The sequence below is a fragment of the Lepisma saccharinum genome, chromosome 13, assembly GCF_977018435.1.
Source record: "Lepisma saccharinum chromosome 13, izLepSacc3.1, whole genome shotgun sequence".
NCBI lineage: Eukaryota > Metazoa > Arthropoda > Insecta > Zygentoma > Lepismatidae > Lepisma > Lepisma saccharinum.
Window position 1 is genome coordinate 64,183,722 of NC_139241.1, and position 18,285 is coordinate 64,202,006.

The 18,285-nt window shown below is 35.3% G+C and overlaps 1 protein-coding gene and 6 non-coding genes across 7 annotated transcripts in view; all 7 read right to left on the bottom strand.

Annotated features, from left to right (window-relative positions):
- Window positions 1-18,285, bottom strand: part of CCT4 (chaperonin containing TCP1 subunit 4) — a 49,981-nt gene that overhangs the window by 17,723 nt on the left and 13,973 nt on the right. Inside the window, exons 5-7 of the mRNA XM_083134351.1 lie at window positions 13,828-13,923; window positions 11,801-11,962; window positions 9,695-9,834 (exon numbers count right to left, since the gene is read on the bottom strand). Of these exons, the coding sequence (XP_082990477.1) occupies window positions 9,695-9,834; window positions 11,801-11,962; window positions 13,828-13,923 (398 nt within the window). The remainder of the gene's footprint in view (window positions 1-9,694; window positions 9,835-11,800; window positions 11,963-13,827; window positions 13,924-18,285) is intronic.
- On the bottom strand, window positions 669-735 carry LOC145997906 (small nucleolar RNA SNORD58). The gene has a single exon (XR_014443292.1). It is a non-coding gene; the product is annotated as a small nucleolar RNA SNORD58 (small nucleolar RNA).
- Window positions 3,323-3,389, bottom strand: LOC145997901 (small nucleolar RNA SNORD58). The gene has a single exon (XR_014443287.1). It is a non-coding gene; the product is annotated as a small nucleolar RNA SNORD58 (small nucleolar RNA).
- LOC145997900 (small nucleolar RNA SNORD58) lies at window positions 3,892-3,958 on the bottom strand. The gene has a single exon (XR_014443286.1). It is a non-coding gene; the product is annotated as a small nucleolar RNA SNORD58 (small nucleolar RNA).
- On the bottom strand, window positions 4,174-4,240 carry LOC145997908 (small nucleolar RNA SNORD58). The gene has a single exon (XR_014443294.1). It is a non-coding gene; the product is annotated as a small nucleolar RNA SNORD58 (small nucleolar RNA).
- LOC145997907 (small nucleolar RNA SNORD58) lies at window positions 4,820-4,886 on the bottom strand. The gene has a single exon (XR_014443293.1). It is a non-coding gene; the product is annotated as a small nucleolar RNA SNORD58 (small nucleolar RNA).
- Window positions 7,138-7,204, bottom strand: LOC145997903 (small nucleolar RNA SNORD58). Its single transcript, XR_014443289.1, has one exon. It is a non-coding gene; the product is annotated as a small nucleolar RNA SNORD58 (small nucleolar RNA).

Genomic DNA, 18,285 nt, shown 5'->3' on the forward strand with positions numbered 1-18,285 from the left:
CACAAAGAGAAATATCACACTCATGCAGAATAACTATCTCGGAGTTATGTAAAACAAAGATAAAATATGAGAAAATTTAAAGGGGGTTTGTGCTTACAACACAGTAAGTGTACATCAGAATGTAAATTCTTCTCATGTCTCATCAGAAGGTGTCCTAAGTTTAGACATCATTGCAAGATGTACACTTTGCAGAAGCTATTTCTCACCAGTTGCAACATTACATGGTCAGAAAGATGAAGACCATATTTTTACATGATTGTCACAAATTCTCCACAGTTTACTATAAACACCAAGAGAAATTTTCATGGAGAGAGAATATCCCGGAATTATTTAAAACAATGCTCAAATATGAGAATATTTAAAGGGGGATTTTGCTTAGAATTTTACAAGTGTACACCAGTTCTGAATGTAATTTCTTCACATGTCTTATCAGAAATTGGTCTAAGTTTAGACATCATTGCAAGATGTAATCTTTACAGAAGGTATTTCAAACCAGTTGCTACTTTACATCGACAGGAAGATGAAGACCTAATTCTTCTCGATCTAAGTTAAACACCGAGAGAAATATCACACTCATGGAGAGTAACTATCTCGGAGTTATGCAAAACAATGCTCAAATATGAGAATATTTAAAGGGGGGATTGTGTTTAGAATACAGTAAGTGTACATCAGCTCAGAATGTAAATTCTTCTCATGTCTCATCAGAAGGTGTCCTAAGTTTAGACATCATTGCAAGATGTACACTTTACAGAAGTTATTTCTAACAGTTTCAAATTTACATGGTCAGAAAGATGAAGACTGTATTTTTACCTGAGCCACAAATTCTAAAGCCCGCGTGTTCATTATATCCCCAGTGGTTAACAAAGGGAGCGGTACTCTTTGTTAAAAGAAACACCCACGCTGGCGGTTTTCTTTTGAAGTAGAAGCAACAAACTGAAGTAGGAAAGCAATGTTGCCAAATTGAAGAGATAAAGAGAAAAAGCAGAAGGAAATTGTAAGGAAAAAAGAAAAAGAAAGAGAAACAAAATTAAAGAATATGGAAAGAGAAAATAAATACACATAAAGATTAAAAAGGAAGTGTTTAAGGGTATTATCGAAAGGAGGGGGATATCAAACTCTTACATATTAGGCCTTAATGGACCAGGGGGTTTTGGGGGAAGGGATTCTGAATTAAACGTGGGGGGGGGGGCAGTATCCAACTCTAGGTCTTACATTATGGCTGGTATTTTAGTTAGAGGGGGATTGAACATTAAAGTGAGGGGTTATCCAATTCTTGTGTATTACTATTGTCTTAGACTGTTGCGGAAATTCTGGTGTGGAGACTGAGAATTTTTTTTTTTTTTTGGAGGAGGCAATGCTGTCTAAAAACTAGCATGGAACTATTTTGTGGTAGGATTGAGTATTAAATTGAAAGGAGGTAATAGGAAGCTCTTGATAAAGTGTTAAACCTTGGATTGTCGAGAGATTTCTGTAGTGGAGAGAGAGTTCGAACATTAAATTTTGGAGACTGTATTTAGCGATATTGTATGTAGTACACGTTTTCGACCCCAAACGTGCCAAAAGAGAAGCTGGAAAAGACAAAATATCTCGGGATCTTAAGTAAGTATTGACACCCCATTAAATTAATATTCTTGAAAGCCTGCAAAGAAATGGGGGTAAACATTTTCTTGCTCGCTTCACCCGCAGTCATGTGTTGCGAGAATGCGTGTTTGGCGCTTTACTGAGGTGAATGTGAAGTTTCATACTACAGCTGCATTACAAGACATAAGCGATATTCTCGATATTCATTAATAACATCCCTTCTTAAAATATAATGCTTAGTGTTGGTATACTGCTTAATTTAAAGCAGGTGCATGATTTGGGACAAAAATATATCGAATCCGTATTTCTAACTTGTCACAGGAAAATTTTAAATTTGCACTGAAGATAAAATCCAAGTAATTATTGTTATGGATTATGGTTTGTTACTACAATAATTATATTTACCCAGTGGCATGCCCAGGATTGTCGAGGGGTTACGTATACTTTTTTCTTGGTCGTCAACCCTCATTTTCTCATATTTTCCTACCTTTGACATTCTTTTTCTTAGGAATACTGGGCCACAGAGGGGGGTTATAACCCCCACCAACCCCCCCTTTGGGCACGCCACTGGGTGAGGGTGAGTTCTTTGAAAGAGGAACCCTGTTATATTATCGCCTTGAGGTTAAGAATTTCTAGCTAGGGTTCTGTAATGTCTCGTGAAACAATTTGAATCTGCCATACGGCTGGAGCATATTATTTGGTTTGCCAAGGTTGAATTATTCTATCTTTATCTTAAGTTGTGTAACAATTTGTGTTAAATACTCAAATTGAGTTTTATAAACCCACTCAAAAATACTATTTATATGCATATTTACATATTTTAATTTACTACATTTAACCAATCAATGTGCTAGCTTTAAGTTTTTTCGAAAATCGAACAATCAAAAAATATGGACAATGTAACATGGTATTTCATTCAAATAGACATCAACTATTACACATTCATCCAAACTATTTTCGGGGGTTTATGAACGATTTTAGGGGTGGTCATGAGTGAAGGGCACCTCTGTTTAGGGAATAAGGGCAGATCAAGTATAGTGTTCTGTAAAGCTAAGAAAAAAGTTACTTTCGGTAGACACGCTGTCGTAATTAAATACTTTGTGGGGATTACGATATGGTTTGAGGCCGCGAATGATGTTTTTGGGGGGGCACATGATATAATCGGGGGGGGGGGGGGCGCATGACGATTTTTGGGGGGAATGCGCCATTGGCTTTGAGGGGGTGGTGAGCATTTCTGCTCTCCATGAAGGAAATAATATCCTGAAGTTTTGACTTCATACTTAGGATTTTCACTAGCAGCCGTGAGTGATAACTTCCATTATGCAAAGTCTAAGGAAAAAAAAACTAGAAGCACAACACTATAACAAAGCAACAAAACAGCACCATAACACAACACAACTAGTTAAAAAGAATCAACCCCGCACGTGGTTATAGAGCAAAAATAACGAGAGGCGCCTTGCAACTACAAGAAATGTAAGTAAAGAAAATGTGGCAACAACGTCTGAGTGCACGTGCTTATCGGGAGCGGCTTGGCTATTGTTTGCTATTGCTGTCAGTGTTAAGATTTATAAAAGGATTGCCGATGGGGACATAATAAACGCACGGACTTTACACTGTTTAACTTAAACACCAAGAAAAATATCATACTCATGCAGAGTAATTATCCTGGAGTTATGTAAAACAACACTAAAATATGACAATATACATATATGGATTGTGCATAGAATAGAGTAAGTGTACATCAGCTCAGAATGTAAATTCTTCTCATGTGTTATCAGAAGGTGTCCTAAGTTTAGACATCATTGCAAGATGTACACTTTACAGAAGTTATTTCTAACAGTTGCAACTTTACATGGTCAGAAAGATTAAGACTGTTTCTTTTACCTGACACAAATTCTTCACAATTTAAGTTAAACACCAAGAGAAAATTTCATCGACAGAGAATATCCCGGAATTATGTAAAACAACGCTAAAATATGAGAATATTTAAAAGGGGATTATGCTTATAATACAGTAAATGTACATCAGCTCAGAATGTAAATTCTTCTCATGTCCTATCAGAAGGTGTCCTAAGTTTACACATCATTGCAAGAAGTACACTTTACAGAAGCTACTTCTCATCAGTTGCAACATTACATGGTCAGAAAGATGAAGACCATATTTTTACCTGAGCCACAAATTCTCCACATTTTAAGTTAAACAACAAGAGACATTTTCATGGACAGAGAATATCCCCGAATTATGTAAAACAACGCTCAAATATGAGAATATTTAAAGGGGGGATTATGCTTAGAATACAGTAAGTGTACATTAGCTCAGAATGTAAATTCTTCTCATGTCTCATCAGAAGGTGTCCTAAGTTTAGACATCATTGCAAGATGTACACTTTACAGAAGCTATTTCTAAAAGTTTCAACTTTATATGGTCAGAAAGATGAAGCCTATATTTTTACCTGTCACAAATTCATGACAATTTAAGTTAAACACCAACAGAAATTTTCATGGAGAGAGCATATCCCAGAATTATGTAAAACAACGCTAAAATATGAGAATATTTAAAAGGGGATTGTGCTTAGAATACAGTAAATGTACATCAGCTCAGAATGTAAATTCTTCTCATGTCTTATCAGAAGGTGTCCTAAGTTTACACATCATTGCAAGATGTACACTTTGCAGAAGCTATTTCTCACCAATTGCAATATTACATAGCCATAAAGATGAAGATTATATTTTTACATGATTGTCACAAATTCTCTACAGTTTACGATAAACACGAAGAGAAATTTTCATGAAAAGAGAATATCCCGGAGTTATTTGAAAGAACGCTCAAATATGAGAATATTTAAAGGGAGATTTTGCTTAGAATTTTACAGGTGTACACCAGTTTAGAATGTAATATCTTCTCATGTCTTATCAGAAAGTGGTCTAAGTTTAGACATCATTGCAAGATGTAATCTTTACAGAAGGTATATCTTCTCATGTCTTATAAGTAGGTGTCCTAAGTTTAGACATCATTGCAAGGTGTATTCATTACAGAAGCTATTTCTCACCAGTTGCAACATTACATGGTCAGAAAGATGAAAACCATATTTTTACCTGAGCCACAAATTCTCCACAGTTTAAGTTAAACAACAAGAGACATTTTCATGGACAGAGAATATCCCGGAATTATGTAAAACAACGCTCAAATATGAGAATATTTAAAGGGGGGATTGTGCTTAGAATACAGTAAGTGTACATCAGCTCAGAATGTAAATTCTTCTCATGTCTCATCAGAAGGTGTCCTAAGTTTAGACATCATTGCAAGATGTACACTTTACAGAAGCTACTTCTCATCAATTGCAACATTACATGGTCAGAAAGATGAAGACCATATTTTTTCCTGAGCCACAAATTCTCCACATTTTAAGTTAAACAACAAGAGACATTTTCATGGACAGAGAATATCCCGGAATTATGTAAAACAACGCTCAAATATGAGAATATTTAAAGGGGGATTATGCTTAGAATACAGTAAGTGTACATCAGCTCAGAATGTAAATTCTTCTTATGTCTTATCAGAAGGTGTCCTAAGTTTACACATCATTGCAAGATGTACACTTTGCAGAAGCTATTTCTCACCAGTTGCAACATTACATGGTCAGAAAGATGAAGACCATATTTTTACAATATTGTCACAAATTCTCTACAGTTTACGATAAACACCAAGAGAAATTTTCATGAAAAGAGAATATCCCGGAGTTATTTAAAAGAACGCTCAAATATGAGAATATTTAAAATGGGATTTTGCTTAGAATTTTACAGGTGTACACCAGTTCAGAATGTAATATCTTCTCATGACTTATCAGAAAGTGGTCTAAGTTTAGACATCATTGCATGACATAATCTTTACAGAAGGTATATCTTCTCATATCTTATAAGAAGGTGTCCTAAGTTTAGACATCATTGCAAGATGTACACTTTACAGAAGCTATTTCTAACAGTTGCAACATTACATGGTCAGAAAGATGAAGACTATATTTTTACCTGTCACAAATTCTTCACAATTTAAGTTAAACACCAAGCGAAATTCTCATGGAGAGAGAATATCCTGGAGTTATGTAAAACAACGATAAAATATGAGAATATTTAAAAGGGGATTATGCTTAGAATACAGTAAATGTGCATCAGCTCAGAATGTAAATTCATCTCATGTCTTATCAGAAGGTTTCCTAGGTTTAGACATAATTCCAAGATGGACACTTTACAGAAGCTATTTCTCACCAGTTGCAACCTTACATGGACAGGAAGATGAAGACCATATTTTTACACGAGCCACAAATTCTCTACATTTTAACTTATACAGCAAGAGGAATTTTCATGGAGAGAGAATATCCCGGAATTATGTAAAACAATGCTAAATATGAGAATATTTAAATAAGTGTACATCAGCTCAGAATGTAAATTCTTGTCATGTCTTATCAGATTGAGGTTAACTTTAGACATCATTGCAAGATGTACACTTTACACAAGGTATTTCTAACCAGTTGCAACCTTACATGGACAGGAAGATGAAGACCAGACTTTTAGATGTCACTAATTCTCCACAATCTAAGTTAAACACAAAGAGAAATATCACACTCATGCAGAACAACTATCTCGGAGTTATGTAAAACAAAGATAAAATATGAGAATATTTAAAGGGGGATTGTGCTTACAACACAGTAAGTGTACATCAGAATGTAAATTCTTCTCATGTCTCATCAGAAGGTGTCCTAAGTTTAGACATCATTGCAAGATGTACACTTTGCAGAAGCTATTTCTCACCAGTTGCAACATTACATGGTCAGAAAGATGAAGACCATATTTTTACATGATTGTCACAAATTCTCCACAGTTTACTATAAACACCAAGAGAAATTTTCATGGAGAGAGAATATCCTGGAATTATTTAAAACAATGCTCAAATATGAGAATATTTAAAGGGGGATTTTGCTCAGAATTTTGCAAGTGTACACCAGTTCTGAATGTAAATTCTTCTCATGTCTTATCAGAAAGTGGTCTAAGTTTAGACATCATTGCAAGATGTAATCTTTACAGAAGGTATTTCATACCAGTTGCTACTTTACATCGACAGGAAGATGAAGACCTAATTCTTCTCGATCTAAGTTAAACACCGAGAGAAATATCATACACATGCAGAGTAACTATCTCGGAGTTATGCAAAACAACGCTCAAATATGAGAATATTGAAAGGGGGGATTGTGCTTAGAATACAGTAAGTGTACATCAGCTCAGAATGTAAATTCTTCTCATGTCTCATCAGAAGGTGTCCTAAGTTTAGACATAATTGCAAGATGTACACTTTACAGAAGTTTTTTCTAACAGTTGCAAATTTACATGGTCAGAAAGATGAAGACTGTATTTTTACCTGAGCCACAAATTCTCCACCGTTTAACTTAAAAACCAAGATAAATATCATACTCATGCAGAGTAACTATCCTGGAGTTATGTAAAACAAAGTTAAAATATGAGAATACATAAAGATGGATTGTGCATAGAATACAGTAAGTGTACATCAGCTCAGAATGTAAATTCTTCTCATGTGTTATCAGAAGGTGTCCTAAGTTTAGACATCATTGCAAGATGTACACTTTACAGAAGTTATTTTTAACAGTTGCAATTTTACATGGTCAGAAAGATGAAGACTGTATTTTTACCTGAGCCACAAATTCTCCACAGTTTAACTTAAAAACCAAGAGAAATATCATACTCGTGCAAAGTAACTATCCTAGGTTTATGTAAAACAACGCTAAAATATGAGAATATTTAAGGGGGGATTGTGCTTAGAATACAGTAAGTGAACATCAGCTCAGAATGTAAATTCTTCTCATGTCTTATCAGAAGGTGTCCTAAGTTTAGACATAATTGCAAGATGTACAATTTACAGAAGCTACTTCTCATCAGTTGCAACATTACATGGTCAGAAAGATGAAGACCATATTTTTACCTGGGCCACAAATTCTCCACAGTTTAAGTTAAAAAACAAGATAAATTTTCATGGACAGAGAATATCGCGGAATTATGTAAAACAATGCTCAAATATGAGAATATTTAAAGGGGGATTGTGCTTAGAATACAGTAAGTGTACATCAGCTCAGAATGATAATTCTTCACATGTCTTATCAGAAGGTGTTCCAAGTTTAGACATCATTGCAAGGTGTACACTTTACAGAAGTTATTTCTAACCAGTCGCAACTTTACATGGTTAGAAAGATGAAGACCATATTTTTACATGAGTGTCACAAATTCTCCACAGTTTAAGTTAAAAACTAAAAGAAATTTTCATCGAATGTAAATATAAAGAGTTATGTATAATAACACTAAAATGAGAATATTTGAAAGGGGGGGGGGTGCTTAGAATACCCCCAAGTGTACATCAGCTCAGAATGTGAATTCTTCTAGTGTCTTATCAGAAGGTGTCCTAAGTTTAGACATCTTTGCAAGATGTACATTTTACAGAAGTGGTTTCTAACCTACAGTTGACAGGTACAGTGTGTTTTACAATTACTGATTCAATGCTTCTAGAATGTGAATAAACTTGAAAATCTAATTGAAGGTGAAGCTGTGCATTCATCATGCCATGAAGGTACATATAGAATATCGAGCCTCACACTTGTGCATTTCACTAAGGTAATCACTGATTAGAGGCCAGGTGAATAGCAAATCTACTTTATGCTGGCTCGCTGTTGCATAGGTTTCCTCATGTGACCCATGCACAGATAAGCCGACTTCTCTATACAAAAATGAAGTTAATAATACTCCCAAAACTACACAAATTAATTGAAATGCAGAATATTTCAGAAAAAAACTATTCTATTTTGGGTAGATTATTTTCCATACATCCTGACATACAGAACTAATTGGCTTACTTGAAATTGTTGAGAAATGTCCAGGCATGCGTGTAAGAAGGAATCAATGAAAGACATATATTGGTAACAACTTTGTTCCGTAAATAAAGTATTACAATGTATGCTCTCATGTAAAAAAGCACAACTCTTCCTTGCGTAACTGTGTTTCAAAATAATTATCTCAGAGTCTTCATTATAATGTTACAGAAACTCTTTGGATTCCACTATCCAACAATCATTCTGAAATGCAGGTGCGACAACCTAACCAACACCACCCAGCCAGCAGCAATAAAACAAAACCAGACAACATCCAAGCACCTAGCCAAGACCCTGAAACAGTATGACAAACTCGCACACTGAACAAAATAACCAGTGTCCTAAGCAAACACAAGAGATCTTTCCTTTCACCACTTGACAACCCGGGAATATATGATGCCCAGTGTGAGTGCAACTTGCATACAACAGCCAATACAAATAAATCCCAACCCACTACCGGACTAGCAAAGCACCTCAAGTTTAACAAACACAGGATCCAAAAAAATTCAGTTAGGCATACAGTGCACACACTAATGGACAAAAATCAGATGCCCACAATTATGCACTTCCTGCACGATCTGAATATCGACGGTGGTCAGGCACATCATATTTGGCTCCTGCTTTTGCAACAACTCAAATCTAGCACAGCAGACGAACTGGCTACACCAGCGCCCCTAGCAGTGAGGAAACAACAGGAACCGGAAGTCAACCCAACAGTGAAGCATCCAAGTTTCCCAAGTGGATGGTGGCAGAGGCCACCTGCCACCGAAATTAATAGAACATTTACAAGTAAGTTTCGCGGAAATCATTTCAGTAACTCACTTGACATCTAAACATCCTAAATACTAATTTCTTGTACACAGTACCACACTGTCAGACAGCCAGAGAATCTAGGGGTTTTACTTTCTCATGTTTCACATGGGTGAAGATCAAGAATGTGCATTAGAATGGAAATTTATACTTCCTGTTGTACATATAGTTTTTAAATCAAATTTGGGATTTTCTTCCTAAATTTTAATTCTTAAAGTGTCATTTTATGTACCACTATTGACACTGAACTGTGCTCAGCTATTGTAATTTTTTTTTCTTTCTTCCATAATGTGGATGTCACTATTGATGGAACATACATCATGTGCAGAAGATGTGTTGCATGCATATACTGAACATGACTAGCTGTAATTTTCTTACCTCAATATTGACTTCTGAACCAGGAGAACATTGCAGCCAGATTTCTTGATCTGCTTCACAATGTTCAGGATGTACTGCTTCTCCTCTCTCAGAACACGGTCCATTGCAGCGTAGTCAGACACTATCACATTATGGTCCATCTGCAATCAACGTGTACACCTACTCAGCTTTTCTTATATTTACAAAAACTACAAATAACTGCTGCCCAGGCATTCATTACTCTACACATTTCATTATTTCACCTTTTTGAAAAGTTTCTAAATGACTTCTATGAAGTAGAGATTGATCTGCAATCTATCTACATCTGATGCTTTTTTTAGCGAACAGGAGTATTTCCCGCATGTTAGCCTCTTCGAACAGAAACGTTTCACGTGTGTGCTTTTCAAACTTTGCACAATATATAAAAAAAAAAATGGCAATAAACTAATTGTTGCAGACAGATTAATCTTTGTTTCTCAGATGACAGGACTTAAAAAAGTGAAATTTATGCATTTTACCTCCCAATAATTAAAGTTAAAGTAAGAAAAGAGAGGAGACAATAAAAATTTTACACTAAAATTGGTATTGGTATTCTGCATGCTCCTGTGGCAACCAAAAAGTGAATGAAAACAATGTAGTATGTTGTCATGGTGGTATTTTCCTACAACCATGCAAAGTCATGTTGAAAATAAGCAGATACTTCTTGGAGGAAAGAAATAATAATGTATAAAAAAAGCTGCGTTGTCAATTTATGTGAAAAAAATTCTGGAAAATCGCTTCTAGCATTGGCTCTATGGATGCTGGATGGACCAAATTTATAGAGAAACACAATAAAAGACCACACTTCAAGGACATGTAATCTCAGTCCCCTCATTTTGAAAAAAAACATCAACTAATTTTAGATAATTTTGAAAAATTGGATGGATCACTAATCGTCAAACACTGACAAGAAGTTTCTTTTCTGTATTCATTATTACATGTAAAAGTAAAACAAACTGTGTTGAAGGCCACATCACATATATTTTTGTGGAAGAAAAAAATCGCCATTTCTCTAAATGTGTGTATTAAAATTAGTAACAATAAATATATTGCCTTGTCTTGTGCTACCTTCATATGAATATAAAGGAACAAAAAAAAAAAAACACTTGAATTATCATCTGTAGTTTTCAAGAAATGACATGTTACTGCCAAATGGGGTTTCCATTTGAAACCAGCCATCCCAAAGCTCATAATGTGGGTGCCTTCATTGGAAACTACATGTCTGCTACATGTTAAAATTGAACTACTTCCACAATGTAATTGAATATACAGTGCTTTTTTGAGGAGCAAGGTGAGAAAAAATTCAATGGCAGAAAATGTACAATTCATGAACATATAATATTTCGCTCTATTTAGACAATGAGGATTCAATGTATAACGCTTCAAAAAGCATGTTTTGGTGTATATACCACATTTACTCATGTATAATGCACACTTTCAAAAGTTTTGCACCCAAAACTGGTGCATTAACTCGGACAACCAACATGAAACCAAACGTTTTCACTGTCACTGTGTATAACACATATATATCAACAGGTGTGAATACAAATTGCCAGGTTGGATTTCGTTAGTAATAATAATTTTTAAAAAACACTATAAAAGTGAAATAGCCATTTCCCATGATTTTTCACTTTGTAACGGAACATTTTGCGACACCGAGATAAGTGGCGCCGTTCGGACAGAATTCAAGCACACACCTCCCATCACACGTCCTGAAAGCTGCAAATCCATAACATAATTTTGATCTTGCTTTCTTATACTGCAGAATGAACAAGGTGGTTACAGAAGTGAAAGCTTTGGCATGCTAAACACAGTGGAGGGAGAGTGGTATGGTTTGGTGACTCATTGCATGCACAAGATACTATTCTCCTCTTGTCCACATAGCAAAAGGTGACTCATTGAATAGGTATGATGCCCGATTGGCATAGCAACAGCTTTACAACCTACAAGTAACAAATCCATTTCTTGAATCTGAATTGTACTGTGCATTATATACGAGATATAATTGTTGGTCACTTTCCCCATCAACACGTGTAAATACGGTAAATTTGTTAAAGAAATTTGCCAGTTACAACACAGGTTACTTACATCTGTTTTTGGAGGGGATATGCAGAACTGGATGAGGCCAATTTTAGCCTTCTCCACCTTCCTAGGTCCGTTCACCCCGGCAGACTTCTGGGTGAACACGAGGCCATCGACCAGCTGTGTGTCCTCCACAGTGCCTCCCAGTTTCCTTATAATCTTTATGTCCTGAAAGAGGGAAAAGCACAAGTGCATTCTCCTGCCATTGTACACTTACAATACTTTACTTCTAATAACAATTGCTTGCCCTGAAAACATTTCACAAGAACATAGATAAGATTATATTGAGCTAATATACTACTTTTCTCTTTTCATTAATTACGACACAGATGGATGAATTAGATTAAATCAATGGGCATAAAAGTAAAACTCATGTCATCTTCCATCTACTTGTATCAGCAGGGGTAGAGAAAACTAAAAATTTTTAAGTTGCCAGCTTTTTTTTTTACCAGCTAAGAAACTCATGAACCCAAACCAAGTAAGGTAAAGTTACAAATTTTGTAATGTGACCTTAAAACATTTAATTTATTAACGTAAACTTGGATTAAAAGTAATAAATAATTGAACTGAAATGGCTTTCCTAAAGAATGCTGTATACATGGCTCAACCTATAACAGCATGAATAACTATGCAAAACATCCTAATATATGGCCTAAAACATCCTAATATATGGTCGAAAACATTCTAATATATGGCAGAATCTACTATATCGCTGCAAGTTTTAAAATTCTGCTAGCAACGGTGGAAAAAATCTTAATGGCATGTTTATTATTCTGATTTAATGATACACATGATACAGAAAACACACGAACATAAAAAAAAAGTACTGTTTACTGAAAAAGAGGATAATGGGCATTTCCATAAACGAATATGAAACATTATATGATATTTGGTGTGAAATGCATAATATAAAGTTTCATTTGTCTATTGTTCTGTAGAACAGAAATCTGAAAGATGTGGATCAACTATCATGCCTTAACACTGAAAGGAGAGTATCTTTGAAGAAATTTTAAACATACACTATGCATAGTGCAATAGTTTTTTGTGTAACAGGCCTTAACGGAACTGCAAGTACAATTTCTTGGATTGAAATTTGAAAACTGTGTCTGGTAGGGAAAAATAAACATTTTCTATTGAGGTTACGTGGTACTATAGTGATACATGAAAAATTTAGTGTGGTTTTCTGTCTGTCACAGCTCCTCACAGAGTGATCCCAACATGGGCCATAGATCATGAGTAGAGGCACATATTTTTTGGTAAATTAAAAAGCAAAATTTCAGTACAAAAACAGTATATTTCGGGTTCAAAAGCGGTAAATAAAATAAAATTTTGGTGTTATAGCGGTCAATAATCACGTCAAAAGTGCTATATGAAATGACATTTAGGTTTAAAAATTGTGAATATAATCTTAAATTTAATTTCAAAACTGTACTTACTACACAAAATAAACTTATCGCTTCTAATAACACATTTATGTAGTTACCAGAGTATTAAGTTTATTCTTGTGTAAACGGGTCCATTTTTGCTTCTCAAATATTTACAGTAGAATTAACCATTTTTCCGTGCATTGCATAACTCACAGGATACTTCAGACTTCTGAAAGTGTCGCGTCTGTATATAAACGGTAAATTTTGTGTTTAAGAGCATATTTCCCATTATTTCGTGACAAAACAGGATAGAAAAATGCACTTCACACCTTTCAGAAACATGAAAAATGAACATTATAGCACGTTATTTCATATTTCGAGTTTTGGTCAAAAACTAAATTTGCATGCTTCTAATCATGAGTTTTCCAGTACGCAGCATTTATGAAACCTGAGGATAGTCTGTTCAATCTCAATTGTGTGAAATAAGTGTACAAAATCACATCCGCTAGTATTAATGCTATACTTTAGAATGCCAATATAAAGCTTCCAAAAATAACATTCATTTTCACTCCACAATAAAACAATCATTGTACTGTGAATAAAAGGGAACTTTACTTCGAGTATACTAAAGAAACTGCCTTGCAATAATTCTCAGGAGTCACTTACTTTGAGATCTACGTTCTTATCCCTTGCTGGGTCTATCACCTTCAGAACGGCATCAACAGCGAGAGGAGCCAAGATACTTGAATGCTGAGACACAACCTGGAAAGAAAGATAAAATAGATTTTATTTTTTAAAAAAACAAGAACCACGAACTTTGGAGAAACTACATAATGTTTACCAACAGAACAGACACTGCTATTTTCACACTCAAAACACTACATTTTCTGTCAATGATCTGCATATTTAGAAGCAAATAGGTTAATAAATATTGTAGTCCTGAACACTTATGGTTTATTATGATGCCATTGAATTTCAATATAATCCTAACAACTCAAAATGGCCATGCTTACTTTCTCCTGCTGGGCATGAAAGACGAAGAAACTTGTTTAAGATTTGTAATATGATTGTCGTGAAATCTCCCTTCCCATAAAAATCATCTGAAATCAGAAGCAAGTAACATTTCCTCCAAAATTAGTATACCTTAATTTTAAAATTCACACCATCTGTGTTCATTTTGCAGCATTTCCACATTTGTTCCAACAGTAAAAAAAAAACGTGTGTAGGTGCCTTTGCTCAGAAAGAAATAACGCATTGGTTTTCTATCACTCTCCATCAGAGGTGTCCTATTTTCATCATTGCAACAAATGCACCATCGACAAAAGAAAATGTACCAATCATCAACCAATTTCACCCTGCGTGAAATTCTTTATTTGATCTAAATAATAATATATTTTTTTATGATTTGGGATTAAAATATGTGGTTTTACAATAAACACATATAAACAAGCTACTAACATTTTCCGCAAGACTAACTTTTAAAGGTTCTATTAATTTGGTGGTCTTTGCAGCACTTCAAGCAACAAGTTCCCAAGTGGATAGTGCAGGTCACCGAAATTAAATAAGTCTCACGGAAAAAGTTAGTAACTTGTTTATGAATATTTATATATTGGTCTTAACAGCAAATACATAACACACATTGATACTCCCACGATATCTCCCTTGCATAAACATCAACGACGCTCAGAAATTTCAAATAATTCACGCTTCCTCCAAAATTTCTATAACTCATTTGGTTGCAAGCTAGGAATTGAGTTCACAGCACATCTGCACCATTGCTGCTATTTATTGTTTCAGTATATAATTTCCTTAGCTACTTTGATTTAGCCACTCCATGTGTTCATGATTACAAACTGGTAGAACAATGTTAAAATAGCAGCATGAGTTTACATTACCGGACCACTCTCCAATTTCTATAAAATTTCGCCTACTTACTAACTTCGGTGTCCTGATGACGTATCTGTAGTTCATATTTAGCGGTCACTTCTTAAGATTGTACATTTACGTGTAGAACTTGTAAAATAACCTTGCGATTTACCATGGTGATTGTCCATACACAGCAATTCGGAACAATCTTTCTTTCGTAATTCGTTATGGTCTTCCTTTATGCTTAACAATCTTGCTACCTTGTGTATTGACGTCAGACGAGGAATACATATGACATTAGGTTAGGCCTGTTAGGTTAGGTTCAATTAGCATAAATGCAAAGAAAAATTAATATTTTGGCTAAGAGAACTATACCTTGTTTTGCCTAACATGAAAAAACTCTCTTCCGTGACGTCAGAACACAATGTTGCTAAAGTGTTGTGCGATAAGTGACGTGACACCCATTCGTTGTGTTCTCTTCAGCATGGCCACACTGTTGCGTTCTTAGTTGCATTGCATTCAGCGTGGAAGAATGGTGGGACATAAGAACGTTAATGTGCTGCAGTTCTTTCAGTGGAGTGTGGAGGAAGATGGACGTGGCCTCATTAACAAGTTAATGGATTTTGGTATTTTGCCGAAGGAAGGCCATGTGTCCACGCGGGCACGTATTACAATTGTGCAAGGACCGTTCGTCTGTTGACAACTACACGTATAAGTGTAAAAACTGTTTGTGTTGGAGAAAAAAAATTCGGCTGTGCAATTACTCCATTTCGGTTCGTAAAGGAACTTTCTTCACTATATCTAAATTGTTTATGTTACAGATGTGTGTTTTCGTCAAACTGTGGTTCTCCAATTGTGCATTGAACATTATTTGCGAGGAGGCAGAGATTTCACATAAGACAGGTATTGACTGGGCTTCCTTTTGTCGGGAGGTTTTGGAACATGCGTTCTACGACAATCGGGAGCAGATTGGAGGTGAAGGCAAAGTTGTGGAAATAGAAGAGTCCAAGTTTGGCCGCAGAAAATACCATCGCGGTCATCGTGTTCAGGGTCAATGGGTTTTTGGCGGGATTGAGAGAGGAAGCGGATGGTGTTTTCTTGTTTCCGTCAGGAGAAGGGACGCTGGAACTTTGATATATTTAATTAAGCAGTGGATTCTTCCGGGTACTACAATTATTTCTGATTGTTGGAAAGCTTACAATCAGCTACAACAGGAAGCTTTCAAGCACCTCACAGTGTCACCTTCGTCGATGCAGATACTGGGGCTCACACGAACAGCATAGAGTCGACTTGGAGGCATGCAAAGGACACTTTGAATTCTTCAGGGACAAAAAAATTGTTTTATTCAGGATACCTAGCGAAATATATATTTCTAAAGAGGTGCCTACATTTCAGTTTGGATTGTACGGTTGAATTCTTCAGGCTTGCCGGAATGCTCTACAATCCCCTGCAAATATGTGACGATAATGAAGAAATTGAAAGTGACAGTGAGGGAGAAGACCATGTGGAGTGTGCACTAGTTTCATTAGGTAAGTTTACGTTGATTTCTTCATGTTGGGAAAATTGCGTCTTCGTTGGAGTTACTGTTCTTATGGTAGGGTTACGTAACGTTAAAAAAACATACTTCATTTAGTTTTTTCTTCAATTTCCATACTTGACCGCCAATTTTTACATGCAGATTCATGATTAGCAGGTCTCAATTAGTGAGTAGGTGAAATTTCATAGAAACTGGAGAGTGGTCCGGTATTGTAAACTCGTTCCAAAATAGCCAAATACAATCTATGTGTAGGGCAATTATACACAGAAATGTAAACACTTTGCAATTAGTTTATCAACAATAAAAAAAAACGGTGTAGGTGCCTTTGCTCAGAAAGAAATAACGCATTGGTTTTCTATCACTCTCCATCAGAGGTGTCCTATTTTCATCATTGCAAGAAATGCACCCTCAATTTTAAACACCAACTTCAAAAATTAGCTTCGTGCAGGAAATTCTTTATTTGATTTAAGGAATTTTTTTTTTCTGAGCACAAATTAATCACAAATTAATAACACAAAATGATAGACCCACCATGCACAATGGTTGTAACATCTCACTTGAAAAAACATCAGGTGATCCTCAGAAATTTAAATTAATTCACACTTCCTTCAAAATGCAAATACTTCATTTGGTTGAAAACCAGGTGCTGAGTTCACAGCATGTACAGGGTTGTTACAATTTTTTGATTATGAAATTCTCTGACATTTCCAGGTTTTCTAGTCCAAAAATGAATTTTTTCCACGACATGTTTAACATCATGATTTTTGCTTTTGAGCCTTGTGTTTTTCAATTAAATATATAATCCGTTAATTATAAATATTTAGTTTCACAACTTTTCTTTAGCAAATTTCATTCTACACACACAAGAACACGTGACAATTCGAAGAGTAAAATGTAAAATTACAAACAGCATCAAATGTATTGGGTGCTACAATCACGTGCATCTAGCCTTCAGGCTAAGGTAACGGAGGTACATTATTTCACCATAACAGATCTCCAAAATATAAAAACAGAAAAAGTGCATAAACCATACACAATTTTTCATTTTCTGGCGGATATATAGTGTCGCAGAAAATGCTGCTTTTTTTGCTTACACTTATAAGTACACTGCATCTGGAGAAATTATTGTTGCACGTAGAAATTCTATAGCAAATGCCAACAAGACTAAGATCCATAAAATAATAGACAATACTCTCATCTTCACCAACCTATTCGATAATTAAGATCATATTGTCAAGGTACTTTAATTATCAATCAGATATTTGGACTGCAAGTTTTACTTTGATATTCTTTCTAATATTTAGTATTATAAAAGTGAAAATCTATTACAGAAATTCAAAGGACCCTTAATTTTGCACAAGACAGAATCCTAAGAACAAAAAACAATTCATGATGGATGTGGTAAACGCAGTTTAAGAATTACTTACGTCAAATTTTGTATTTCCACATTGCACAATTTAATGGTTATTTCTGATTTCAAAGACACTCTGACTTCATTCACTAAGGGTACGGCATCTAGAGCGGAGATGGTACCACATCACTGCTTTGTTAGTTCCCAGGTGGCAGTAGTTGCATTTCATCAACTTCTCCATGACAAACTACCCTACTGCCTAAAGAATAGCCTTGACCTCCATTCCAATCAGCCTTGCACTTGACTCTACCAGAACATGGCTCCTCAGCAATAGCACGTCTCCATTTGTAACAGATGAAATCTGCAACCT